Source organism: Hyperolius riggenbachi, chromosome 7 (assembly GCF_040937935.1).
Source record: "Hyperolius riggenbachi isolate aHypRig1 chromosome 7, aHypRig1.pri, whole genome shotgun sequence".
In the NCBI taxonomy this organism is placed as follows: Eukaryota; Metazoa; Chordata; class Amphibia; order Anura; family Hyperoliidae; genus Hyperolius; species Hyperolius riggenbachi.
The window spans coordinates 146,193,939-146,221,649 of record NC_090652.1 but is presented as its reverse complement, the minus strand read 5'-3'; the positions used below and the strand labels follow the sequence as shown (position 1 = coordinate 146,221,649).

The 27,711-nt window shown below is 42.9% G+C and overlaps 1 protein-coding gene and 1 long non-coding RNA gene across 2 annotated transcripts in view; one reads left to right on the top strand and one right to left on the bottom strand.

The window, feature by feature from the left end:
• Positions 1-27,711, top strand: part of PARN (poly(A)-specific ribonuclease) — a 179,001-nt gene that overhangs the window by 86,714 nt on the left and 64,576 nt on the right. The window contains 3 exon segments of the mRNA XM_068244741.1: positions 2,044-2,099; positions 5,682-5,768; positions 12,567-12,641. Coding sequence (XP_068100842.1) covers positions 2,044-2,099; positions 5,682-5,768; positions 12,567-12,641 — 218 coding nt within the window.
• LOC137524638 (uncharacterized) lies at positions 352-14,221 on the bottom strand. The gene is made up of 3 exons (XR_011022748.1): positions 14,029-14,221; positions 2,962-3,320; positions 352-599 (listed from the first exon to the last, which is right to left on the bottom strand). It is a non-coding gene; the product is annotated as an uncharacterized lncRNA (long non-coding RNA).

Sequence of the window (27,711 nt, the reverse complement as noted above, 5' to 3'; positions counted from 1 at the left end):
TCTATAACATCTTGGTAAATTCAAAACTAGATTTTACCCATGTGGTAAATTATCAAACGTTTGATAAAGTGTTTGATAAAGCTTAGTGAATTGAGGCCAATGTGTCACAAAAAGGTCTGGAGTGCCAAATCATCTCAGCCAAGCACAGAGAGGCTGAGGGTATTTTTCTCAACACCCCTGCTTTATTATGCAGCAGGGGTGTTGATGATGATGCGCCACTGTATGTGACGGCGTGAAACTGCTGTCGACCTCCCCACCTGCCTGTACCTCTCTCTGCCATGCATTTGGAATAGTAATGTATGCCTTTTTAACTTTTTTCAAATAAACTCAAAAGTTTTTTATTTAGGGATGTGCAAGGCCTCTTGCTCTTTTTGTGTACACTGGACTTTATGTTTGGCTGATTGCACTCCCTCTGTGTTCTGATTCAGCCTCCTGTGCATGGTCACCTTTCTTCATTGTGATTGATCCTGCTTTATTATGCAGCATTGTTGTCCCTCCTTCCCACTATTTGTAGGCATGTGTACAGCACTTGTCCCTGAACTGTTGCCTGAGGGATTGTGTCCTGGACCCTCAGTGACAGCGTGTGTATGCAAGTTAACCTGTAGACAACATAGATATGAGACTGGTTAGATACTGCTTAATCAGATTATATGGTGTAATAGAATACGTAACTGTTGTGACTCTCCTATGATTGGGACATGAAATCATATTATCCAATGGCTAGTATTTATTTTTACATTAATGTTGGCTAGTTCTAGGTTTTCACAACCTACCTCACTTACCTTCTTTCTACATTATGTGTTGAAATTCACTGTGGGCAAAATTAATCATGTAAAATTGGTACTCAAATATTAGATGGCAGTTGAAACTATGGTGTTCTGTATGTGTACATTGTGACACACCCTACAATATTGTTGTACAAGTTGTAAATTATTGATTTTCTTGGATTCAATCCCTCCATACACTGCAGAACATTTTTTTTAAATATATTCCCCCACACCCCAACAACTTTATCTAGCTTTAAATGAAATTATACATACATTGCTGAACAGATTTTTACATACACTTTTGATATATCACATATTCAGCAATTAAAGCAATGGTCTTTGTTTTTGTGCTTTCAATCAATCAATCCAATCTATCAATACAAGTAATGAAAACCATGTGTTTTGAAACCTTTTCCATTGCTGCTATAGGGCTAAATTCACTCTGAATAAATTATTAAATCCTTGCGGATAAGCCCCTGGTCTATGGGCTACATTAATTTTTTTCTTTCCACAGATCGGAGTTTTTGTTCATCAGCTTTTCAGTCAATTTTCAAGAGATACTTAAGCCGGGGTTAAGAAAAAAATCAGTTTACTTTCCTGGGGCTTCCACCAGCCCCCTGCAGCTGCCCTGTGCCCTGGCAGTCACTCACAGGTCCTCCGGTCCCCCACTTCCAGCCAGCAGGGTTACTGCGCAGGCCTGGCCACACGTAACCTTCTTTGCGTTCCCATCGGCCGTAGCGTCCTGTGCAGGACACTATTTCAGACGGGAACGCGAAGAAGGCTGCGCTTGGCTGGGCCTGTCGGTGAAAATGAAACTGGCTGGAGGTGGGGGACCAGAGGATCCATGAATGACTGCGAGGGCACAGGACGGTTGCAGGGGGCTGGTAGAAGCCCCAGGTAAGTTAAACATTTTTTATTTTTTATTTATTTTTATTTTTTTATAATTTACCCTGGCTGAAGTATCCTGTTAAGCACTTGAGTACACAACTTTAAAGCTACATTCACACTCCTTAGATTCCAAACTGCACACATTTTTAAGCAAGCATTTTTCTGTGTGTTTTGTTTGGTCCTATGCATTAAAAAGTGCATTACAATACAACATAATTGGGGGGGGGGGGGGGGGGGCAGCAAGCTGACATTGGGTTGTGAACTGATGCATTGATTAACATGAAAAACTGGAGATAGGGTGAATGGGGCCTAAACTTGTGACATGTAGTTGTGTTAAACTAAACAAAGTTTGAGTAAGTTTTTACTTTTATCAACTTTTCTTTTTCAGGCTGTTTTTGATGAGAATTATGGATATTCCATACCTCAACCTAGAGGGACCAGACTGTAAGTATACTTTACAATCTTTATTATTGGAAGCAAAATTCTGTCTCTGGGGCACAATACAACCAGAAATGAGCGACTTAGATTCAAACGGCTTCAAAACAATCAAATAGTGTATTGCTGGATTTGCATGGCTTTTGTTCACATCCCTAAACATTGGACTATGTTATAAATACAAAAGGAAATGAAGAGACCACAATAGTGTGGTATGCTACACGTTAGATAAAATAAAATCCATGTGAATGAATACGCACAAGAAAGGGTTACCGTTAAGGCAACCACTGTATAGGCAGGTGAGGAGATTAAACCTGTCCACACTTGAGTTAAGCAGTTCCTCCCTGTAGATCATAGATCCCTGCACCAAAGGTGGACACACTTGCAGGTATTAGGACAAAACAGAGGCTTCAGGATGAATAAAATGCACTAAAGTTTAAAATAGGAGGTAGTTGTGGACTTCTCTCCCCATTGAAGACTCAGATTGTCTTGATTCAGGCAAAAATTTATTGTATACTCCACAAAATGAAATGCAAATCACAGGTATTTTACCTGCTTCAAACCCCAGCCTGGGCACTATTTGCATGGAGTCTGCGTGGGTTTCCTCTGAGCACTCTGGTTTCCTATTACAACTCCAAAAACATATATAGATAAGTTGTCTTCCCCCTAAATTGGCCTTAGACTACAATACATAGACTACACGATACATACATAGACTACACAATACATAGACATGACTATAGTAGGGATTAGATTGCGAGCCCCACTGAGGGACTGTTGAGTGACAAGACAATATACTCTGTACAGCACTATGGAGGCTGTCGGCACTATATAAATATGTTGATCCAGTATGAACGTACTCTGTGCTTACCTTGGGTAGCTTTACATTGGGTCCAGTATGCTTTTGGGTTTTTTTGTTTTTAAATCTCAAATCAAATTCAAAATCCTGAAAAAGCTTCAAAATGTGGCACTGTTTAGGAACGTGACCCTTTGCATGAGATTACGGCTACCTAAACAGGACATTACAATTTTCTGTGGAATGCAAAAATTGGCTTTAGCTGGGTTTCCTTTGAAGTTTATCAGGTAAATGGATTGGACTTTTCCGATCATCAAGTTAGTGGAACGTTGTCGTCATGTTCAATTTCCTGGCAATTTTACATTTTGACCAGGGCACAATCTGCATGGAGATTGTGTTGGGTTTCTTCCATGTACTCCAGTTTATCCACCACACTGGAAAGACATAAAGATAAGTTAATTGACTTCAGATGTCAGTGCTATATAGATGAAGGAAAAAAAATGAAATCTTATTAATGTTTTGTGCAAGGGTCATCCAGAAAGTAACAGCTGCTTGCTTTTATCTGCCACACAAGGTGTTCTTTGTATGTAATTTAAGTGGTTACTGTCATGTTAATCTCTTCTCTCTCTGTGCTACTTGTCATGACTGCAGAAAAAAAGCCCCTCCATCCCCCTCCCCCCAGGTCCTTCAACCTATAGGGGAGGAGCGGGATGCTACTTACAATAAATGGATTGAAAGCCTTGTAAATAGATTTGAGGCTTAAAAGGTGATGTATAAAAAAAATCTAAAAATAAGAATGTTTCCTTGAGGCTGGTTTCACAGTGGGACGTTACAGGCGCACGTTACAGCAGCCTGTAACGCACCCCAACGCACAGCAATGAAAAATATATGGGCTGTTCACAGTGCCCACGTTGCGTTACATTGTAACACAGCACGTCCTGATAACGTACTGCATGCAGTACTTTCCTACTGTTTGCACATGCTCAGTAGAGGGTGGGTTTTTTATTTTGGGGGCGGAGAGGAGGCGGAGAGAGGCCGCTACGTAGCCAGGCACATGGCTACTTAATATTCACTGCACTTGCAGTGTTTTCTTCTTGCGGCGGCCGCTGATTGGCTGGCGGGACCACGTGATGCGGAGAGCTCCGCTCACGTGGTCTCCGCAGTGCCTCCAACAGAGCAGGCGCACCAAGAGCTACTTGTAACGCGGCTCTTGGTAACGTCCTGCTCCAACACCACCAGGCGTTGCGTTAGGGGCACGTTATGCGACCTTAACGCCCCCTCTAACGCAACGTCCTGGTGTGAAACCAGCCTGAGTGATAAAAAAAAATGGCTTTTTACTTATACCGCGTAGAAGCCTCATGAGGTGACAACTGCGACATACATGTCCTACCCACTCCAATTTCATGATGGATGTGTCTGAATATTCACTCAAATGTGTGGGGCTTATTTTGTTTACAGTATTGAACAATCGCTGTGCCCACGTCTAATTGCCCTGAAAAATCTGGAGATAGAGCCTTCTGTCATGCTGCCCCTACTCTTTGGAACTCCCTGCCACACCCTGTAAAGACAGCACCATCCCTGGAGCTATTCAAATCCAGACTGAAAAGCCACCTGTTTAGCCTGGCATTTCCGGACTTATAAAATTCTTCCTCTGTACCACGATGGTCTGAGCCATGCTTATGCGCTTTGAGTCTTATGGGAGAAAAGCGCTCTACAGATGTTAGTTGTTGTTTTCTTACAGGAGGAAATGGTATATAATTTACGTGTCAAGTTTAATAACGTTTTTTTAACTGCTTTGAATTTCTGCTTAAAGGGAAGGTTCAGGGACTCTTTGAAAAAAAAATAAAAATCGAAATCCACTTACCTGGGGCTTCCTCCAGCCCGTGGCAGGTAGGAGGTGCCCTCTCTGCGGCTCCACAGGCTCCCGGTCTCCTCCGGTAGCGCGCCCGACCTGGCCAGGCCGGCTGCCAGGTCGGGCTCTTCTGCTCTCCAAAATGCGCCTCACGTGGGCGCGCTGATGTCATCGGACGTCATCCGGGCTGAACTGCACAGGCGCAGAACTACTGAGCCTGCGCAGTACAGCCCGGAGGACGTCCGATGACGTCAGCGTGCACCAGTGAGACGCACATTGGAGCGCAGAAGAGCCCGACCTGGCAGCCGGCCAGGTCAGGTGCGCCACCGGGAGCCTGCGGAGCCACGGCGAGGGCACCTCCTGCCTGCCACGGGCTGGAGGAAGCCCAAGGTAAGTGGATTTGGTATTTTATTTTTTTTCAAAGCGTCCCGGAACCTTTCCTTTAAAGAGACTCTGTAACAATTTTCATCCTTATTTATTCTATCCTATAAGTTCCTATGCCTGTGCTAATGTGGTCTGGCTTACGGCATCCTTTCCTACTTTCACAGTGGCTGTATTATTTCTGTTATATGATCTAATCTTCTCTCCTCTGTCGGGTCTGTTGGGCTGAGACACTCAGGCTGGAATGTGCAGGGCTGCTTGTGATTGGATAGAAACCTACACACCCTCACCAGGCCCCCTGCACGCTCTGTATGACTCACACACTCTACAAACAAACTAACCAGCTTGTGATAGGCTCACATATGCAAACTCTGCATAAAAATGGCAATTACATGCCAGGTTTGCAGCAGGGAGTGGCAGAAACAGCACAGCGGGGCCCAGGAGAACATAATGAATAGAATGGTATGCTTTTTGTTGTAAGAATTTTAGAGTACAGATTCTCTTTAAGCAAAATATTAACTTATTCTCTTTTTTTTTTTTTTTTTTTTTTTTTTTTTTTTAGTGATGCCTAAACGGGACAATGTTCTTCATGTGGCATTTCCAAAAGAATGGAAGACCAGTGATCTTTATCAGCTGTTTAGTGCCTTTGGTAAGATGTCGATGTTTCTACAGTGCCTAAAATGCTTTGTAACCTCCCAGTGGAAGCATAGTGTCGCTCTAGTCTTGGGATGGGAGGTATTTGTAGCCATGTAGATATTACAGTAAACCTACTGATTAAAAATATTAATAGCCATGTTGGTGGTTGAGACATGGTGGAAACCACGGTGAACTTGTACAAATAAACCGGTTTATCAGAGGCCACCAAGGACCGAGTTTAAAATATGAAGTCCAAATCACCAGGACCCAAAGAGCTAGGTTGGGGAGGAGATGGAAGAACGTCACCTGGGTAAGTCCTACTGACGCATCTTCCGGGAAATAAAGTGGGGGGGATACGGGGCGTACGAATATGTACGCCACCAGAGAGCTGGGGGCAGGGTGAACAGAATGACTGATCGCACTACTGTGGCTCAAATCCCTGGTCGTGTAAAATGCTATTCCCCCTCTGAATCGTCCCAACTAAGCGAGATCTGTAATGCTGGGTCCGCCAATCGCCTGACCCCCGAATTACCCTTACGCACCCCGTGCAATATAACATTACTGCTATGGGGCACTTGGTTTTGATGCTGCGTGCTGAAGCCACCTGCTTCGCTATAAAGGGGGGAGGGAGGTGGTTTTATCAGCTGCATCCAGTCAGAACCAGTGTTGAGGTGTATGTGTAATGTTATTTAAGGTAGGCAGTCTAAAGGCTCATGCACACATCAGACCATAGTCTTTGGAAAATGATCACAGACCAATTTTACCCCCTTCCATGGAGTATGAGAGCCATACCTACAGTCTATTCTATGGAGCTGAACTCCCCATCAGACAAATCTTTGCAAGGTGCCACACGCAAAGATGCTGTAGACATTCAAAAGATCAGTATCTGCAAAAGATCTGTTCCTGCAAAAGATCCATTCCTGCAAAATGCATTCATAGTCTATATCTGCAGATCCTCATACACACCTTGTTTAACAGACATTCATCTGCAGATCAGATCCACCAGGATGGATTTTTAGATCTGCAGATGAGTGTCAGTTAAACAAGGTGTGTATGATGATCTGCAGATCTCAGACTATGAATGCAATTTGCAGGAACGGATCTTGGGCAGGAACAGATCTTTTGCAGATACTGATCTTTTGAATGTCTACAGCATCTTTGTGTGCGGCATCTTGTAAAGATTTTTTTTTTTTCTGATGGGGAGTTCAGCTCCATAGAAAAGACTGAAGGTATGGCTCTCATACTACATGAAGGGTGGTAAGATTGGTCTGTGATCTTTCATTTTCCAAAGACTATAGTCTGTGTATATGAGCCTTAAGGTCTAAGTAGTGTTTATAGAGAAGGCATATATAATGCTCATCTAGTGTGTTAATTGATAAATGTACACTATATGAATTACAAAAAATTAACATTCTCCAAAATGCATACATTAAAAAAAGCCAAGACAGATTGGTATTTGAGGAAACACCTTTGCCTCTAAAACCACATAAATTCTCTCAGATACTTTTACACACCGTTGGTTATTTAGAGGGCATTTACATTAAACAGTGTCATGAAACAGGTGCTAATGATTAATATGAAAACATGTTATAACATGTACCATGTAGCTTCACTATACTAACAAATTGAGGTTGCATTGTAGACTATGGCATTGAGCAGAAAAATCAACTCTCCACTGACCTAGAGAGATTAAATCAAGCAAAACTTCTAACAGCCAGTTAATTAACATGTTCCTTGCTAATTGATCACCTGTTCGTAGCTTTAAATTTGGAATATTTATTTTCTTTCTTGTTTGGGCCCGTTTCCACTAGTGCGGTGCGAATCACCGGGATTCCACCGCTGACGAAAACGCATGCGGATGCGATTCCGCGTGCGTTTTTTGCCGCGATTTCGCATAGGCAGGATATATGCGAATTTAACCATGTCACTGCCTGGTTCAATTTGCATTAGTTTTCGTGCGAATTCGCACGCGAAATCGCGGCAAAAACGCATGTGCGTTTTCCCTATTAAATACATAGCCTGCGAATCGCCTGCATTCCTCACGCAGGCGAATTCTGCAGGCCCTACCGTGCAGAAAAATCCTGCACAGAAAAACGCACCAAAAAACTGACAAGTGGAAACAGTCTCATCCACTTGTATTGGTTATGCGAATCCGCATGCAGACAACGCATGCGGATTCGCTCTAGTGGAAACGGGCCCTATGCGGAAATCTGTTTTTAGGAGTATTTTCTGCTCAAAACTGTATAGTCTGCTATAAAGGGATGCTACTGTATTTTAAGTAAACTCCAAGGGACCAGGAAAAGCAGTTTACTGTATCAGTTTACTATAGCACCTAGGTTCTCAACGTGTGGTACGCGTACCCCAGGGGGTACTTCTGATGGTTCCAGGGGGTACTCTGGCTCAATGTACTTAACCAAAAATAACATTTAAATAAGATTTATCATTTTCTAAAACTCTAAACACCAAATTAGCTAATTAACAGCAATAGTAAATGCTTGGAAATAGTTTAGAATCAATTATAATGTACTACGATTAAATATAGATTTGTCAAGGAGTACTTGTGATAAGGTCTACTATGTTAAGGGGGGTACTTGGTGAGTACAGGGTTTTAAAAGGGGTACATAACAATAAAATGTTGAGAAACACTGCTATAGCAGACTTGGTCGTGCATTGTATATTTATACAGATGCATTTGCTGGGACCTGAGAACTGAATTTACTATATCAGAGGTTACTATAACCAGGGCCGGATTTGTACTTTTTACCGCCCAAGGCCAACTATACCGTCTGTATGGTTGTTGTCTCTGCGTGCCCCAATGAGAATTCTACTTACATCATTGGATGCCACAGACAATAACTATTTTAGTAATACGCATATAAATTATGTTTTCCTTAAGAACTTTTATGTTATGTTTGGCATCTCATTAATGATGCACCCATTGTGTAACCATGAGTTAGGCTGATGTGTACCTGCAGGATAGAGCTTACAGGTCTTGCAGGGACGACACAAGTACAGGACAGAGTTCAAAGGTTAAAGCTGTCCTTGTAGATAGGGATGGCTGCATAGAACAGCTTCACTGCCCCTCACTCAGCCGCCCCTAAATTTCTGGTGCCCTAGGCCATGGCTTATGTGGCCTTGCCAGAAATCCGGCCCTGACTATAACGAGATTCTACTGTACATATAAAAGCGGTCTACCAATTTTATATAAACATTTTATGTTTTAATTCTAAAAATATTTTGCAGTTCCCAGCATTAGTACATGCTATAGCTTGTCATTGTACTGTGCATTTCATCTCCGCATCTGGAACATAGGATTTCTTTAAAAAGTTGGCTGGAGTATAAAACCATGCAACTTAATCTTTTAAGTCTCAGACATATTTTTTTTCTGATTACATTAGCTGTCTGACATCTTCAATTTTCTGTTATATTCTGCAGCACTGAAAAGGAAGTTTTTAGGTTAAGAAATGTTAAAAAAAAATTAAAAAAAAGTTAAAATTCTCTATGCTCTAACTACATGAAAAAGTAGCATAGCTTTCAGTGTAAAGTAAGAAGTTTCGCCTTTCCAAAGTCTGTACTTTTTTATATGGACTGTCTGTGGGGCGTACATTTAACTTCACCGTGGCCAAATTTCAGCGCAGGTTGAAGTCGAAAGACTGCTCACCCTGTGCCTGCTGGAAGTCCAGGGTGGTTGTAATGCTATTCCTCCGTTCGAGTTGTAGCATTTTGACCTCCGGCAATCACCGGTGCCTAAATTGGTCAGAGTGCTGCTATTGCTGTAATTCTCCATTTTCTTTTCCATTTTGTTTTTGTTGTTTATGTATATACTTATCCTCTTGAAATTTAAACAGAGGCACTGCATGTACCAAATTATTTTATGAAAATGTCAAACACCTACAAAGTGAGAAGCCTCTGGATCCTATAGAGGATTCCCACATCGTCCTCTGGTCCCCCATTGCTGAGTGCAGACCACCAAAGAATTCGTACAAGGGCTTGTTTGAAAGGAACATCGGTGCTGCCGTCTTCTTCAGACGCGAGCACGCCTGTACTGCGCTGAAGCGAGTGAGCCTGTGCAGCAAGCCAGAGCCCCTCGTACTCCAATTGCTCCGTGCTATGGTGCAGGCGCGGCCGTACTCGTGCCAAAAGAGCAGCGTGGCCCAGATGTTCCAGAGGGTCTCAGCGAGCAGTAGTGAGGACACTGGAAGCATATACAGGATCCTGATGACTTCTCTTTGGTATTTGTTTTTTAGTTATTAATTTGCCTCGAGTTCCCTTTTAAGGTGCCCCCTAATGGTATAATTGCCAGCGATATCAGCCAAGTGATTGTATGACTACAATTGGAGATAAAATATACTACTTTGAATTAACTGACTGCAGCGAGCCAATCTGTACTTCCTATCCATCACAGAAGTTTATCAAGTTTTCTTCTGATTTACTAAATTGTAGTTTAACAATCCCATTAAGAATCCATTGCAGTCTTATTTAGGACTTCTAGGTTTATCTTTTGCCAATCCAATTGCGTTTTTACAGAGCAACTGGGCTATACTTAGGTGAGAATTGTACTGTTTGTGGGCACATTTATTATTTTGTCCTGAATAAATTCCTGCAGGTTCTTGTACCTGATCAGATGGGGTTTTTTTGCAGTCTGTTGACTTGGTGAATATTACAGCACACAGACTATCTGATCCTTCTAGTACTGACACTTGTTTACCTGCCCATTGGATCATTAGAGGGCTTAAACATGCTATTTAGCTATTGTTGGCAGCTGCTTAATGTCTCTGTGAAATTTCTTCTCCCGTAACATTTATTATACATTGGCAACATGGAAACGTTCCGCAGATCATGTATCATTCTAACTGCCGGCATTCACTGACCTGAAATCTGCTTATACCCAATAGCCTTTTAAAAATGTAGTTCAACGGCTATCTGTACTGCACAAGATAAAAGGCTCATTTTATAGCTGTGAGCTTATGTTTGCAAGGTAAACTCATTATTTTTTTTTTTTTTTTTTTTTTTTTTTACTGAAAATCTTTCTAATTTGAAATGCATCAAACATTATTATGCAAGATGCTTCCACACTAGCTGCTTTGATGTTGGTAACTGACTGAAAAAAAATAAATTGTGGAATCACAAAGGAAGGCAGGTTTACTGTACAGGCACTGAGTTTGGCATAAACCGGCAATAAGCATGCTTGCTTCCAGACTACAGTTCCACTGTAATGTAATATATTACGAATCAAGCCTTGTGCAGAGTTCCAGTTCTGCCATCTAGGCAATTTCTGGTTTCATAGGCAGCAGTATTCCAAAGTTGAATTTTTAGCCCATCTGTAATCCCTAGCTTGGAAGGGGTTACAGTTTGTAGATTTGCAGCTCTTACTGTTAAGATTTTACTCAATGGAACAATTTTCTTTTGTGTATGGAGTTCAGATAAGCTTGGCTTTATTTGGTATATTGAGAGAAAAAAAAGTTTTAGTCCATGCCTTCATTTCAAGCCTATAATGTTTCTGGGTTGGGACTAAATTATACATATTACTAAAATCTGTGCTCCCTTCCTGCTCTTGTGGGATTCTAACTTGATTTCCATGTGCTTTATATCCGGAAACCCTGCTTTGTAGTCAAATGACCTCATGGCTATTGGCTCCATCTCTAGTCTGTGCAGCTCAGATAAGGGTCATTCATTGGTCTCTGCTCTTTCCTGCATGTGAAGGTACTTCTGTAGTCCCTTTCCTCTCGGGTGTCAGAAGACGGGAGCCAGTTGTTGGCTGTTGCTAGTTTGATTCATTGAGTTGTTCATAAAAAAAAAAAGTTTATGAATCTCATTGAAGGGGAATATAGTAGTGAAACCTATATCAGATTGCAAAATGGCCTTCTGTGTTTTTGGCAGGACATGCTCTAATTTGGAACACTCTTTTGGCTTCTCTGTTCAGGCATTTTTCCACCTGCTAGGAGCTCAAGGTGATATAATAGAAGGCACACTGCTTAACAGTCTCCATGCAAGGTTCACATAACATTTTTTTTCAGATCTGAAAATGCCCCAGAAAGTGTCACGCCGCTGGTAATGCTTCTTTATGCCGTACTTATAGGTTTGACATTTTACCAACTCGTTCTTTCTGTTGACACACTTGCTGCTTTTAAATATAAATCGCTTCTACTTTTTAATTCCACATTCACTTGTAGTGCACTGTAACGGGCGCATAGTATTGTAGCATACTGCACCTATGCGACGTTCACATTGCTGAGGGTGCATTTAGGTAGAACGGGGTGCAGCATTATAATGCACTGCATACAGGGCATTACTGCTAAAAGTGAGTGTTATAATAGTGGAATACTTTTCGTTAACTGTATACTTCGCTGTACACAATGCAGCGCATAGAGCATAACAATCAGCACCGCTGCCCCAGTCTGTTGCATTGTGCTCCAGCTGTCACGGGGAATGCAACGGTCACTATAAACATGACCTCAAAGTTTTTGTTTTTCTTTACTATAAACACCAAAGTTGCAGTGCACGTCGCACGTAATGGCTGGCTTGGTCATTTGGTTTTGAATGCTTGTAACCATAGACCAACCTGTGCAGTGAGTCATGGTACACAGATCAGTCCCCCCACCTGACTTTCTCTGGCCTTCAATCTAAAAAACGTTTCAAAACCACAAATCTTGTTAGTCCTGCTCCTTTTTTTTTTTTTTTTTGCAGTTGGAAATATTTAAAGAACCTATAACTATTATGTCGTGCGCTTTAAAATTATTTTTGTGAATAAATTATATTTGGTTTTGACTGCTGTTCTAGCATAATTTATAATTTATCATTTTTTTTCCAGGTAATATTCAAGTGTCCTGGATAGATGATACTTCTGCATTCGTTTCCCTTAGCCAGGCAGACCAAGTGCAGATAGGTAAGAAATTCTTTATCGGTCTAGTGTTAAAGATGATTGTTGCACACACTTACACTCCACCAGCCTATCTTAAAGAGAATCGAAAGTGAACAAAATGTGCACCAGTTTAACTTGCAAAGGGCTTCTCCTAGCCCCCTGCAGTAGTTTTGGGCCCTCACTGCTGTTCTGTTCTCCTCCGGTCAGCAGCTGTGTCCCTCTGAGTCTGCAGAGCCGTGTGTGTGTGTGTGTGTGTGTGTGTGTGTGTGTGTGTTATAACCGAAGCAAATGTAGTTTGCGTGCAGTGTTTCACTGCTGTCTGCTTTTATACTCATGGGGAAAACGCATTCAAATGTGCACTAGCCAATGAAATAACATTGGTTCTCAGTTTGCCTGTGCAGAAAGCTGGATGCCCCCCCCCCCCCAAAGTTTCGCAGGGGGGGGGGGCAGTGATTTGTAGTTACACCCCTGTTCCTTGATTACCTGGATGACCTTTGTTGTGCTTTGCACTTGCTAAAATCTTCATCAGTGAGAGCAATATATTGGTAACTTATTAGAGGAAGTGGAGAAGCTCTGTACTACAGTTGACTTTTTAAATTAGACCTCTGATAAGAAGCAATGCTTTGTGTGGCTGTGAATATCCCACAGTAGATAACCCGATCTTGGTAATTTGAATCCAGTTTCTTCATTTCACTATTGTACAAAGGCATTTGGCCTTCTCTTTGGCCCTGGATGCTCAATATTTACATAATGCCCTTGTAAATGTGGGAAGTTTCAATTTGGCATTGTCAATTGGCCAACTTTAAGTTGTAGAGTGGGCACACATGCTACATTAACCACTTCAGCCCACAAGCTATTTTTATCCTTACGGCCAAGAGCCATTTTCATCTGTCAGTGTCCCACCCCTTCATTTGCTACTGATTCCTTTTGTGGGAAAAAAGGAAAAACAAGTGTTGCTTTTGGTCCTTTCACCTAGCCTGCTCGGTATTGCCTACATCGGTGAAATGATTATACATTGCAACGTATGTGGGGAGTATAGAAATATTCCACAGCATCTTCTCTGGGAGCAGGTCACCTGAACACTAGGGGGAAAAGGTTTTTATGTAAATTTGGAGATGTGTATTACTGTATTGGCAAAACTATGCAAGCATTTTTAAAACCATTTTAGAAGAAATGTGCTTTCACTGAAAACTACATTACCATATTTTTTGCTCCATAAGATGCACTTTTTTCACTCAAGATGGTGTTTTTTTTCACCCCACTTTTATGGAGCAAATGCTGCTCTTCTTTCACGGGCCAGGTCTAAAGGCTGCGGATCGTACCATGTGTCAGCAGCAGAGGGGTGACACCAAGCTACTGAGAGCTGAAAAAGAGAACGCTCTGCCTGAATTTCACCTCTCCTGAATCCTACCTTCTTGCGGTTCTGTTACTTTCTTTCTGTGCTTAGCATGGAATTCAGAGGAGAGGTTTCAGTCAGGGGTGTAGCTAAGGGTAGGCAAAGGAGAACATATGTTCCCGGGCACAGCGCTGTGAGGGTGCTCAGCGCAGCTGTCTGGGTGTGAGGTGGCTTGTTGGCCACCTGAAGTGCCACTGCTTCTCTCCCTCCCTCTGCAGTGGCGTGAGTAACTGTTGACACCAGATGACTCAACGGCTCTGATCCGGAGATGACATCATCTCACTTCTGTTACCAAGGAGAGGGTGCTGTGCACGCTGCAGAGGACAGATGGCGTCACCTCCAGTGAGTCTTCTGCTGTTGCATCTGGCTATATAGAGGGGTGATCATCTGGCTATCTAGATGCCAGACGTGCCTCCCTTCCCCTGTTTATAGTGGGGCACACTGGCTATCTGAACGGGGAAGGGGGCACATAAACTGGTTTGGGGGTGGGCACGTCCAGCTATATAGACAGCATTTGTACACTTGGCTCCACCCATGACCATTCCCGCATTCTGATGCGTGGTCACTCCATTTTTGTTTTTTTGATGGGGGGGAGCGGAGGAGGAGGGCACAAACTCTTTGTCCCCGGGCGCTGAAAACCCTAGCTACGCCGGTTTCTTTTCTAGCAGCTCCTCCCTCCTCAGCAGAACAACTGGCTTGGCAGGAGTACAGACACTTGTTGTGTAAATAGTGCAGAGGGGAGATCTGCTTCTGTATATGCAATGTGTGTAAATGTATGGGGGGGGGGTGTGTGTGCGCACATGTATGGAGTAGGAGGGACCTGACACTCCATAAGATGCCCCTGCACTGTGAAGACGCAACTATTTTTCTGCATATCCTACTCTAAACCTAGGTTCGTCTTGTGGTCCAGTGCATCTTTTTGAATCTCAGTGCTTAGACACTGAAGCGGAAAAAAAATTATGATATTATGATTTGTATGTGTAATACAGCTAAGAAATAAAACATTAAGATCAGATACATCAGTCTAATTGTTTCCAGTACAGGAAGAGTTGAACTCCAGTTTTTATCTCTATGCAAAAAAGCCATTAAGCTCTACGACTTTCAAAGTCGTGGAGAGGGCTGTTATCTGACTTTTATTATCGCAACTGTTTTCTTTTTCTCTGCCAGAGGAGAGGTCATTAGTTCAGACTGCTCTGAAAGAATCATTTTGAATGCTGAGTGTTGTGTAATCTGCACATATTAGAGAATGATGCAATGTTAGAAAAAAACATTATATACCTGAAAATAAAAATGAGAACATTTTCTTTGCTGCTAATCTTCTAGTAATTATTCATAGTACAAAACCAATTCATTATATCATATATATTTTTTTTCACTTCAGTGTCTCTTTAATAGTTGCTTAAATAACTGAAGTGATTTGATATGTTGTGCTTTATAGCCTCTAAACAATATTAGTGTTCTGAGGGCTTGTTTCCACTGTTGCGACGCGATTTCGGCCGCATTCCGACGCTTGTAAAAACGCATGCGGATGCGTTTCCACATGCGTTTTTTACCCGCGATTTCGCATGGCAGGGTGCCATGCGAAATTAACCATGACACTGCCAGGGCTAAATAAAATTGAAAAAGGTGCGCAATCGCGGGTAAAAACGCATGTAACAAACGCATGCGTTTTTACTATTAAATACATTAGCGGCGATTCGCACGGATTCCCGACGCAGGCGAAATCGTTGGCTCTTTTGTGCGTTTTTTTTCACGCTGAAAAAAACGCACCTCAACAACGCTACAGTGGAAACAGGCCCATCCACTTGTATTACATGTGCGGATCTGCATGCGTTGGACGCATGCAGATTCGCGATAGTGGAAACGAGCCCTAACAGAGTGCCCTGTAACTAGATGCTTTGTTCCATGCAGTTTCCGGTAATGAATCATTCTGTTTTAGATGACTAGGCAGCTTTTTTTTTTTTTTTTTTTCTGCTCCTTAATCTTAGTCATGCTAGACTTGAGTTCAGCTACAGGAGTCACTGTAAAGCTCTGGCTAAGTAGTATTTTTAGCAGACCTGCATTTAAATATTTGTGTAACTGCTGAAACCGTATGACTTTTGGTAAAGGCAAGTCTGGCAATCAAAGATCTCTTATAAGCTTCAGCTCTTGATGGACTTTTCCATTAAGATAAGCAGAAATAACTTCGATGTCAAGCTTCTGTATCCCTTTGTGACCATGAAGTTTCCTAGAAGTATGTGAAGCAAGCACTTTACTTATCCTTGTGATCTAGGTTAAAACCTCTATTCTATACGCCAGAAAATGTCAAGGCTGTTTTATTGGTTAGATCATAATCAAAGATATTTCATATATTCTAGTAGCTTCTGACTTGGCTTAAAACTGTCCCCCCAAAACAAGCTTAAAGGGGAACTTCAGCCTAAACAAACATACTGTCATTAAGTTACATTAGTTATGTTAATTAGAATAGAGAGGTAATATAATTTGTTTACCCACCCTGTTTTAAAAGAACAGGCAAATATTTGTGATTCATGGGGGCTGCCATCTTTGTCATGGGGGCAGCCATCTTTTTGGTTGAAAGGAGGTGACCGGGAGCATAAGACACAGTTCCAACTGTCCTGTGTCCTCATAACCCCTCCCAGCTGCATGCGCTAGGCTTCAAATGTCAAATTCAAAATGTTAAAAAAAAAATTGCACCAAAACAGCAGAACGAGAACCTCAGAAATCCCATCATGCTTTGAACAGCATCAGGGGAAAAATGCCTGGGCAGTTTTCTTCTGTGCAGCTAAAAATGAGGCTTGTAGGAGAGAAACAAAGTTCTGATGCTGTGAAACTGTTAAAGAAACACCAAGCCTTTTCAGTTCTGCTGAGTAGATTTTTAGTCTGGAGATTCACTTAAAGTGAAACCGAGGTGAAAAGGACATGGAGACTGCCATATTTTGTTCCTTGTAAACTATGCCAGTTTCCTGGCAGCCCTGTTGATCTTTTGGCAGAAGTAGTGTCTGAGTCAAAACCCTGGAACAAGCATATGGCTAATCCAGTAAAACCGGAGTCAGCTGAGTCCGAGTACCTGATCAGCTGCATGCTTAAGGGTCTATGGCTAAAAGTATTGGACAGGATCAGGAGGGCTGCCAGGAAACTAGTATTGTTCAAAAGGAAATAAATGTGGCCACCATATCCCTCACATCGGGTTCCCTTTACTTTTAGTTTGATGCATTTGGAAGTGCTAATAAGATCATTGTGTTCTGTTCATTCATATGTGTACAATTGAGGCTTGTTTTGTGAATGTAAAGAGTCAAGCTACTTGTTGTTCCTATTTAAAAATAAAAAATTAGGAAATTATAGAAGCTTAACCACTTTCTTCAAAATAGACATTTGTAAACTCCCTATTTGTACAACTTTGTTGCACATCCACAGGGCAGCCATCGAGGGGGGGGGGGGGGGGGCAACTGACACTGCAGTGAGGGGCCCAGGGCTTCTGGGGGCCCTGGGCCCTCCCAAAACGCTGGAAGGGCCGCATGTGCTGGCTGCGGGCCTTTGGCTCACTAACCAGCACACCGTGTTCCAGCACAGAGAGAAGAGTAACATCAGCGCTTGAACGTGGGGAGCAGATGAGTGAGCCCGCTACAGTGGACTTTCTATACTGGGGCACCACCTATATCTAGCTACAGACTACCTATACTGGGCCACAACCTATACCTGGCTACCTATACTGGGGCTGGAACCACCTATACCTGGCTACCTATACTGGGGCTGGAACCACCTATACCTGGCTACCTATACTGGGGCACTACCTATACCCTGCTACCTATACTGGGGAACCACCTGTACCTGGATACCTCTCCTGGGGCACCACCTATACTTGGCTACTTATACTGGGGCTCCTATAGCTTGCTACCTATACTGTGGCACCTGTACCTGTCTAACCTATACTGGTGCACCACCCATACTAGGCAACCTATACAGCGGCACCAACTATAATTGAAAACCTATACTGGGGGTACCTGTATCTTGCTGGCCTATACTGGGGCACCAGCTATACCAGATTACCTATACTGGGGGCATCTACACCAGGTTACCTATACTGGGGCACCACCTATGCCTGGATGCCTATACTGGGGGCACCTACACCTGGCTAGGGTAGAGGGACGAGCTGAGGCAGAATGGGACAAGAGGTAACACAGGGATAAAAGAGGCACGGGGGGACAGAGGCGGACAAAGAGGCACAGGGAAAAAAGAGATGAGACGGGAACATGAGGCCACACAAAGGGACACAAAAGAGGCACAAACTGAGGTGAGACAGAGGGGGACAAAAGAGGCACAAAGAAAAGAGGGGGTCAAAAGAGAACAGATAAAGGATAAGAACAGACCTACAAGTTCCTATCTCCAAGTTCCTACCTGTTTTTTGCTAGTATTTCCACCCACAGCATGCCATAGTCACGTCCACTTTTTGTCGAATTACGTTGTGCTTGCCGCTTTCTTCAGTGTCTGAGCCATGCACATTTTTTTGCCGCAGCGCACTTTGTGCACGGACATGGGAGTGGGGTGACTAGTGGGTGGGCAGAGCAACCAGTGGATGGATCCAGGGAGGGGGGGGGCAGGCCTGATGTGTGTGAGGGGCCCCAAAATTTCTGATGGCGGCCCTGCACATCCATTCTGCCGAAAGTGCTCATGCGTTTATACCCTTCAGCCCAAGGCATAAAGTGCAAGCTCGATTATTTTTTCCCCCCTTCAGTTTGTATAGAATATATTATGATATGAAGTGTGTAAAATTGTGTGAATTGCACAAAACTCTTTAATGCAGTATTCATTTTTTGGCTTGCTAGTTTGTAGCGGCACTGCATCCCTGCATCCCATCTGCTACGGGCCACTCTGCTATGGGGAAAGCTTTAGGATGCAGAGGCTTTCCCACTCCTGAGGCAAGTACCCCTCAGGGCGTTTTTTTTTTTTTTTTTTTCTTCCTCACAGGTTTACTGTAATTCTCACGGTTTTTGATGAACTATATAGAATAAAGTCATGCAATGGCAGGTCAAAGTGCTGACGTTTAACCACTTAAGGACCACACCACAGGCTTACACCCCCCCCCCCCTTTTTTTTTTCTTTTTTTTTTTTTTTACACTTCAGTGCTCTGCAGCTTTCGGTGCAGAGCCATATAACTTGGCAGCCAAATGAATCTTGGCTCCTTTTCTGCCCACCAACAGAGATTTCTGTTGGTGGGTTCTGATCGCTGCTGCAGGCATTATTTTTTTTTTTTTTTTTTTTTACCCCCGAGATCCATTCGGGGCGATCGTCTCTCTTAGGCATCAGCCTATGAGAGGGATTGCATTTCAAGCACATCCAGGGGACAGCCAAGTGACAGGGCTGTCCCCAGTACAGCGCTGCAGTAGATTGCAGCGCTGTACAACCGAAAAACAAAAACGGCCGTTTCTTTTTTCAGTCTGCTAGCGGCAATCGCTGCTGGCAGACTGTTGGCGGAGCTCGGCTCCATCACTCAAGCAAGGATGCGCGCGATGCCCTGCACAACACTCCCCCAGGACTTGACGCCAATCGGCGTTACGAGGTCCTGGAGGAGCCACCTTATGTCGGCGTTAAGCGGTCGTAAGGTGGTTAAAGGATTTGTGAATTCTACACAGATGCCATCACTTTGAGACTGTCCATACAGGTAACCTAAATGATGCAATTTAACCGGCAAGCAGATTTTTGTTGTATGTTATGGATCTTTATTTGCGCTTTAAGACAGAAGTTTGGTTCTTCTACCTCCCTTTACCAGCCCAGAAGCCCTTTAATGTCGCATTATGGGAGTCCCATGACCCAGAGTGGCCATGCCCCTTTTTTACGGAATTCTGTAAGGAATGTGGCAGCCCATCTGGCTCTCCGTGCAGTACTTGGTCTTGTGGTGCAGGCTTGGTTGGATTAAGGTATGCCACTTTATTTTGACTGTGCTGGTATATGTCTGAGCTTTAAAATACATAACCAAACCTGTATAGATAGTTTGCTGTACGTTGGAGTCTTGTACATTTAGCAGATGCGTAACCGCTTTCCAAAAGTGGCCAGACTACCCGAAATAAAGGAATTAAAATCTTTGCTTCAGTGCTGCCACTTCCTTTCATGCTTCCCTAGGCACATACCCACACGTTCCATATGGTAAATATATTCCTTTCTGTTAGACTTTGATAAAAACAGAATGGAATGCACTAGCTAGATTCTTGTAAAACTTCTGCTTCTTGGAAATGTTCATCCTTTTTATCTGACAAAGATTTTATTCAGGCGAGCATTGGCATTTACACTGTAAGCCTGCATGATAAGTATTCCATAAATGTATAAAATGTGCTTAATGCATAGAGCAGGCTTTGTCTTGGCTTGGCAGTGACTGGATTAAAATACTCGGAAGCAGGTGATTTATTGGTGATTTCACATGGATAAGGTCACATTTAAGAAGATATTGAGATGTTCGTGAAGCTGTTAAGTGTGCACAGAGCTGCATTTTTGTAGTTCTCGATATCCTCAAATACAGCTCAGTGCCACACGGGGGCTGTATTGTTTCAGGAACACAAATTGCTGCATAGCAAAGCCTTGAAGTGAAAAACTTAGTGATGGAACCCTGTTTAATACGATCGATTTGTCGTTTTAGCAGTTAAATCTTACTGTAAGTCTGCTGTGAAAATGCATAGACATTATCACATTAAACAAGGTATAAGTTTTTTTGTGTGGGTAAATTTAAGCCTCCCTGTGGACTGAGTTTTGCAGCTAGCAAAAAGGGTGGGGGATCTCACTCAGTCTCCTTTTTAGTTAAACTTCGTTTTAACTCGGTCTGCAAAAGTATTCCTGTTGTAAACAATGGCGTCCCTTTCCCTCACTGCTACCCGTGTTTTCCTGAAAAGACTGTCTTATAATAATTTTTGCTCCAAAAGATGTGCTAGAGCTTATTTTCAGGGGATGTCTTATTTTTGGGGGAATCTCTGATGGTTTTCCTATACAAAATCTATATACTGCATTCCATGCCGAAACACAAGCAGCATGCACAGAGCTTGTGGTTTGCAGATATTGGCTCTCACTTACAAAAAATACTTTCTCTAATGCTGGGAATACATGGTACGTTTGTACCGCTCGATTGAGCCATTTAGATGGCTCGATTTGATAATTTCCGACATGTCCGGTCACCCGCCCGATCAATTCCGCTTTAGATACCGCATAGGGGACAATGGAAAAAGATAAGGAAAACAAGCAGAAGATAAGCGAATTGCCCGCGGGGTCGTGTGGGGAATCAATCGGCCGGTATACACAAGCCGCGGAAACGCACCGTGTATTCCCAGCATTACCCACATAAAGTTGAAGAGAAATCGAGAGCCCAATATGGTGTAGTATGTCAAAATTGTTTGAATAAATGAAACACTGATATGGTAATACTCACAAACACGGGTTACCACCTAGGTAACCACTCATTAGGCAGGTAAGGAGATTAGACCTGTCCTCACTCAGGATTAAGAAGTCGCTCTCTGTAGATAGGAAGAAAGGGGGTAGATCACCCCTCCACCTGGGGTGGACTCAAATATATTGGTAGGTGAACAGAGGCGCCAGAAGGATAAAAGTACATACAATTTTAAAAAAATTGCTGGGAGGAAGTGGTGGACTTGCCTCCGTTAAAGCAGACACCAAGGACTGTAAATATATAGATATACACATTTATTGAAAATACTCCAAAGATGCAACACGTTTCATGGGCACAGCCCACTTCTTCAGGCAATAAGCAGGGAATAAACAGCAATTCAATTATAGCAAGCAGAGCGCCTCTGTTATAGCATTACCCACATGATCAGCAGAATCAATTTCTTGCAGGCAGAGAACTCTGTCAGGCTCCCCAGAGCTATGATAGGATAAGCTGTGTGTCCTGGGAAGAAGTGAAGTGCTGCTAATGCTTATCCCGACAGATCAGGAGGGCTGGCTCCAACAAAAACACAAATTGCCTGACCCAAATATACAGGATTGTAGAACTCAAATTACACTGCTGCTCTCCTGTAGCCAGGCTTTGTATGAAGCGTGACTTGCTGGTGTGGGCTGCTGCTAGGGCTTGCATTTAGAGGATGTCTTATATTTCAAGTATGCTAGGAGTTCCTGCTAGGACTTATTCTCAGGGCATGCTTACTTTAGGGGAAAAACGGTGCATACAATGCAGAGTGTATTTTGCATGGTGTGTCCCTTAGTAGAGCGAAAGACAGTGCTCTTGTGAGAAAGGTCTTTACCTCGTCCACATTCAGCTATGTCAGTGTCTGAAGTTACAGCAAAGGGCGAAGCAATAGCCATAGCAGCTGCTATGGGGCCCTGGAGCAGAGTGGGCCCTGTGGGTACTTAATGTATTTGCCATTCATTTTTTGTTTCTTCACCCTTTGTGTGTAAGTGCCCATGAGCTATATGCAGTTTTGATTGCATGATGTAAATTGCCCAGTTAACCAGTTCCCACCCTGCATACAGTATATTCACATCCTCTTAATTGGCTCCTAAAAGCCACATGACGTGACTGTTACTGCACTTCAATGAGCACAGCGTGCGTGCTAGCACGCACCTGGGCTCACTAACCTCCATAATCCATCTAGACTAATTAAGGATCCCCCTTCCTGGGGTCTGATCCTCCCACCCCCCCGCCCGATCACCTGTACTGAGGCTTCTTTCCCCATGCAGCAATCGGGTAGCAGGCAGGATTCGCAGCATGTAAACATACCTCACCTCGTTCCAGCGCGATCAGCCTCCACTCCGTGCATCACCGCTGCCTGTGTCATTATGCCGATCTGTTCGTGCATCACCGCTGCCTGTGTCATTATGCCAGAGGGGAGGCTGATCACGCTGGAACGAGGTGAGGTATGTTTACATGCTGCTAAGCCTGCCTGCTACCCGATTGCTGCATGGGGGGGTTGTTTGGAGAGGGTGTGTGTATCACTGCAGCCAATAAAGCTAGGGGATTTAAAGGGCACACCTATCATTTATGCGGGGAGGGGGCGTAGAGGCAAACCTGGCTATGGGGCAAAGGAGCATACCTGGCTAGCGGTGGGGGAGCAAAGGGGCACTCCTGGCTATGTGGAGGGGGGGGGGGAATAAATATGCACACCAGGCTGTCCATGGCAGGGTCAAAAGGGCAAATCAATGTGTTGATACTGGGGGAGGAGCTAATAAGGGTCACATCTGGCAATACTGGGGGCAAAAAAGGGCACACCTGGCTATCCATGGAGAAGTGTGGGAATAGAGGGGTACATCTGGCTATCTGTTGGGGGGTGGGGGGGAGAAGCAAGGGGCACACCTGGCTATCAATGGGGGTGGGAGGACAAAGGGGTGAATCTGGCTAATAAAGGGGCACATCTGGTCTTTTTATATGGGGAGGGGCTAATAAAGGGCACAGCTGGCTGTTTATACTGGGAGGGGGCGATAAAGGGGCACACTTGGCTATCTGTGGGGGGGCAGAGGTAATAAAGTAGCACACCTGGTTATGGGTGGAGGGGGGTATGGCGGAGGGGAATAAAGGGGCACATCTGGCTAACTACGGGGTGGGAGCTAATAAATGCGTTTAGCTTTTTGAATATGTGTGCCATGAGGGTAAATTACTGTTTTGTCAAATACGGCTTGTAATTACTGATAAAGTACAATGTGAAAAAATGGAAAAAATACACCTTTTATTTACAAATATATTGTCGCCATACATTGTACTAGGAACACAATTTGAATGTTCAAATAAACAGGACACATGGGCAAATACAATGCGTGGGTTTTATGTACGGTAACACTTTTTATTTTCAAACTGTAAGGTCTGAAAACTGAGAAATGACTTTTTTTCATTTTTTCTCTTTATTCCCTTTACAATGCATACAAAATAATTCTTAGCAAAAAGTACCACCCAAAGAAAGCCTAATTGGTGGCCAAAAAAACAAGGTATAGATCATTTGTGTGATAAGTATTGATAGTTATTGGCTTATGAATGGGAGGAGTGTGAAATATAGAAAACTGCTCAGGATTTTTAGGGGGAAAACACCAGGGATGCGAAGTGGTTAACTTGTATACATAGGACAGGGGGCATCGCTTAAGAGTCCATCTGAGGGCCCCATGAAAGTTTTACTATTGACCCCATAATCTCTAGCTATGCCACTGGTTACAGCCCTGGATCATAGGACCTTAGTGTTAAAGCACACCTGCATTTAGAGGGATAAGTAGACTGACCTATGTATTTCATTTTAAATAATGCAGGTTGCTTTTCTGTCCTGCTGATGCTCTGCTTCTAATATTTTTAGCCATAGACGCAGAACAAGCATGCAGGTTGGATGTTTCTGACTGAAGACTGCTTGTTTCAGGTGTGTGATTTAGACAGTCCTGCAGCCAAAGAGAACAGCAGGATAACCAGGCAATAGATATTTAGACGGAAATAAATATGGAAGCCACCATATACCTCTCACTTTAGAATTTTAACCAGATGCATGTAAAGTATACCTAAATGCTTTATCTATTGAGGTGGAGGCATTTAGCGGTGTATGGTACTTCCCACAGCAATCCAAACTAGTACCACTGCTGCTTTTATGATCTACACAAGGCATGACTATGGAAGGCTGGCTTCCCTGCATCCCTTCCAACATGAACTGACAATACTTGCTCCTGTTAATCACTAGGTATGCTTTGTGTACTGTCCACAGTGCAATAGCAGATGGAGGGAAAAATAAAATACTGTGTCTGGGATAGGATTTTTTTTTCTGCATATATTTTCAATGTTTTTTTTTTTTAAATGGAGCAATGAGAAATTCATCTTGTAAATTAACAAGTCAAGGAACTTTTTCTTAAATCTCTAAGATGATTTTATTGTGAGCTTTGACATTCCTCTCCTTACATGGCTGCAAGTGAAGACCTTTTTGTTTGCCAAGCCTGCTGGGAACCATGAAGGTTTCCAAAATCAGTGGTGGTTGTGATTGTGGAACACGTGGTGATTTTTGAATGTCTGTGGACTACAGTATATTCAGTCTTCAGTGTCATTTAAAAACCTTTTCTCGTAAGCCCCTTGATCCAAGACTGCATTTGAACAACCTTACTATCCCAAAATTGCTTTCCCCAGGCTCTTATGAGAAGGTCCATCAATTCCTCTTGCATTCTGTTACCACTTCAGCTGCATGCAGCATTCTCTCTGCGCCAATATGATGGGAGGATTGAAATGTGTGAAAGGAGTGGTCTGGGTGTGGTATCATCAAAGGGAGGAGTATGCCAGGTTAAACAAAGCACTAACAGGTCCACTTTAATGTTAACACTGCTGCACTAGCAGTTTGTGTTGGACTGAAGCCATTTAATTATGTTGTTTTTTTCTTTAACAGCCAAATGCTGGCTTTGTGTGCAATTTTTATATTAACCTTTAGTACAGTGGCTATGTAATGTGTAGGCATGTCTATTTTAAATGTCATACTTTCTAGTAAGAATGCTCCTGAGACTCTTGTAGTTCCTTAAAGATGCAGAAGCACAAGGAGGAGCCATAGCGACTTTTTAGTCTTTTGTGACACAGCAAGGTTGACCACAAATCCCCAAAAGAAAGCTTTACGCCAAGCCAGTTAGATATTTCCAATTAAACAGATTTTCAGAATTAACTCTCTGGCAGTCATTTTGTTCTAGTGTTTTAGTACAAAATGTCCTAGTGCTTTAAAGAGGAGCTGCCAGTCATACTAGCTCAGGACCCCCCCCCCCCCCCATATATAAGTAGATACCTTACTCTACTTACATAGCATATGTATTGTACTGTCCACATTTTGATTTTTAGTGATTTTTCTACAGTAAAAAAAGAAAATCCTTCTAATAGACATTCATTGGAGTCAGTTTTTCTGCATCCATTCTGCATCCAATCTGTGTGTAGTGGAAAGAGGGCCTTAACTCTGTGTATCGTTGCCTGCCATCCTCCTGGTCTTCAGACACTTCTACCCAGCTCTGCAGTAGAAAGTGCATTGTCTCAGCATGAGAAATATTTGCCAATCAGAGAGGAACAGAGGTGTGGAAGGGGAAACCGGGAGGAAAAGGGGCTTCAGCCAATCGGGCTGCATTAGCTATGTCTAAGGGGAAAGTAAAGAAGAAAAAAAGAGAACCCAGCATGACCTGCAACTTTGTCCGGCAGATGTACCAAATAAGAGCCTGGTAAACTGAGGAATAATCTTATATGGAGAAGAAAATAATTTTTTTTAAGCTTTTGGATTGTCTGGTTAGCATACTTACTACTTGTACTACAGATAAAAATAAAGAATTGTTTTTGTTTTTTATGCCTGACAGTTACACTTTAACATATTTGTCACTGATTGAAATACTAAAGGCAGTACTCTTGTTGCCAGCTTATTTTCGAAAAGTGCTGGCTAAGGTAGAAGCATCATGCTTTAGAACGGACTTGTCATTATGCCAAGGAACACAAGTCTCAGTGTTGTGTAAACTGCACATGAGAAACAGCTTTTTTCTTCAGTACTGGAGCAGAGGTAAGTAGAGTAACATAAATCTATTCGACAAGTGCTACTGAGCACCTTACCCCACTGTTCCCCCTGCTTGTGTGGGTTTGATTCTTTCCAGTAACACATGATAGAATGGCTTTTTGTGGTGTGCAGCTATTGTATACTTATTATTATATTGGATTTGTGACTTGACTAATCCGTGTGTGAAGTTATCTTAAAAGCAGATCTTACAGGATGCCCATAACTATTGTTTGTGTGTATATACCGGGAAAATGCATATAGTTGGCCGCCCTTCACACCATTGTCATTGTAGTGTTTGTGACCTTGGCTACATTTTCAAGAACAATTGATTTAATAGCCCAACATATATTTTTAAGTAGCTAGTGTGTTATTGATCGTCTGAAAAGGACTTAAGTGTAATATAGATTTGCCTGTATAATATGCTTGTAATATATGCTTTTCCTAATCTACAGTTACTCTAGTAAACAGTATGAGAGGCTTAATCTATCCATTTCTGAATACTAACCATTTAATGTAAGCCTGTAATAAAAATAATGCCCCTAATTACCCTGGGAGGGGTATATTTCTGGATCCTAAAGAGGCTTCCTTCATTCTCCTGTTCAACCCCGTTCCTGTGCTGACACCCATAAACTCTTCAGAATCCTAACAAGCCTGTGACGCGCCTCACATGGGCGCACTAGCAGCTTACTGCTGGGGCTCCGTTGGAAATAGCATAGCCCGAACAGTTCACTCTACTACTCAGGCAGCTCGTGCCTGCGCAGTAGTGGACCTGACCAGGCTTGGCTATTTCAGTCGGTGCCTAAGTGGTAGGCTGCTAGTGCACCTGCCCAAGGCGCATCACAGGCTTGTTACGATTCAGGACCATGACTACTGCACCTGCATGCCGAAAAGCCCTCGTCTACTTGCTTCAAGGAGGTTCCAGCACAGGAACGGGGCTGGACGGGGGAGGGGTCTAGAGGCTTCCCCCTCCTGAGCAAAGTACCCCCTAGGGGTATATTTTTTCACTGCAGGAATGTGATGTGATATTTCACAACGAGAAACATTGACTACATTTATAATCTAATATTTTAAAAGTAAACCCCTTTCATTAAGTTGTATACTGCAGTGTTCCTCTTTTAGCAGAATATCTATGTAGCTCCAAATAACACCCAGCCTCTTGAGCTTATGGTCTAATACACTGCTAATAGTAATCTAGAACAAATCTGTTTTACATTCCACATATCCCATGACACACAAATGA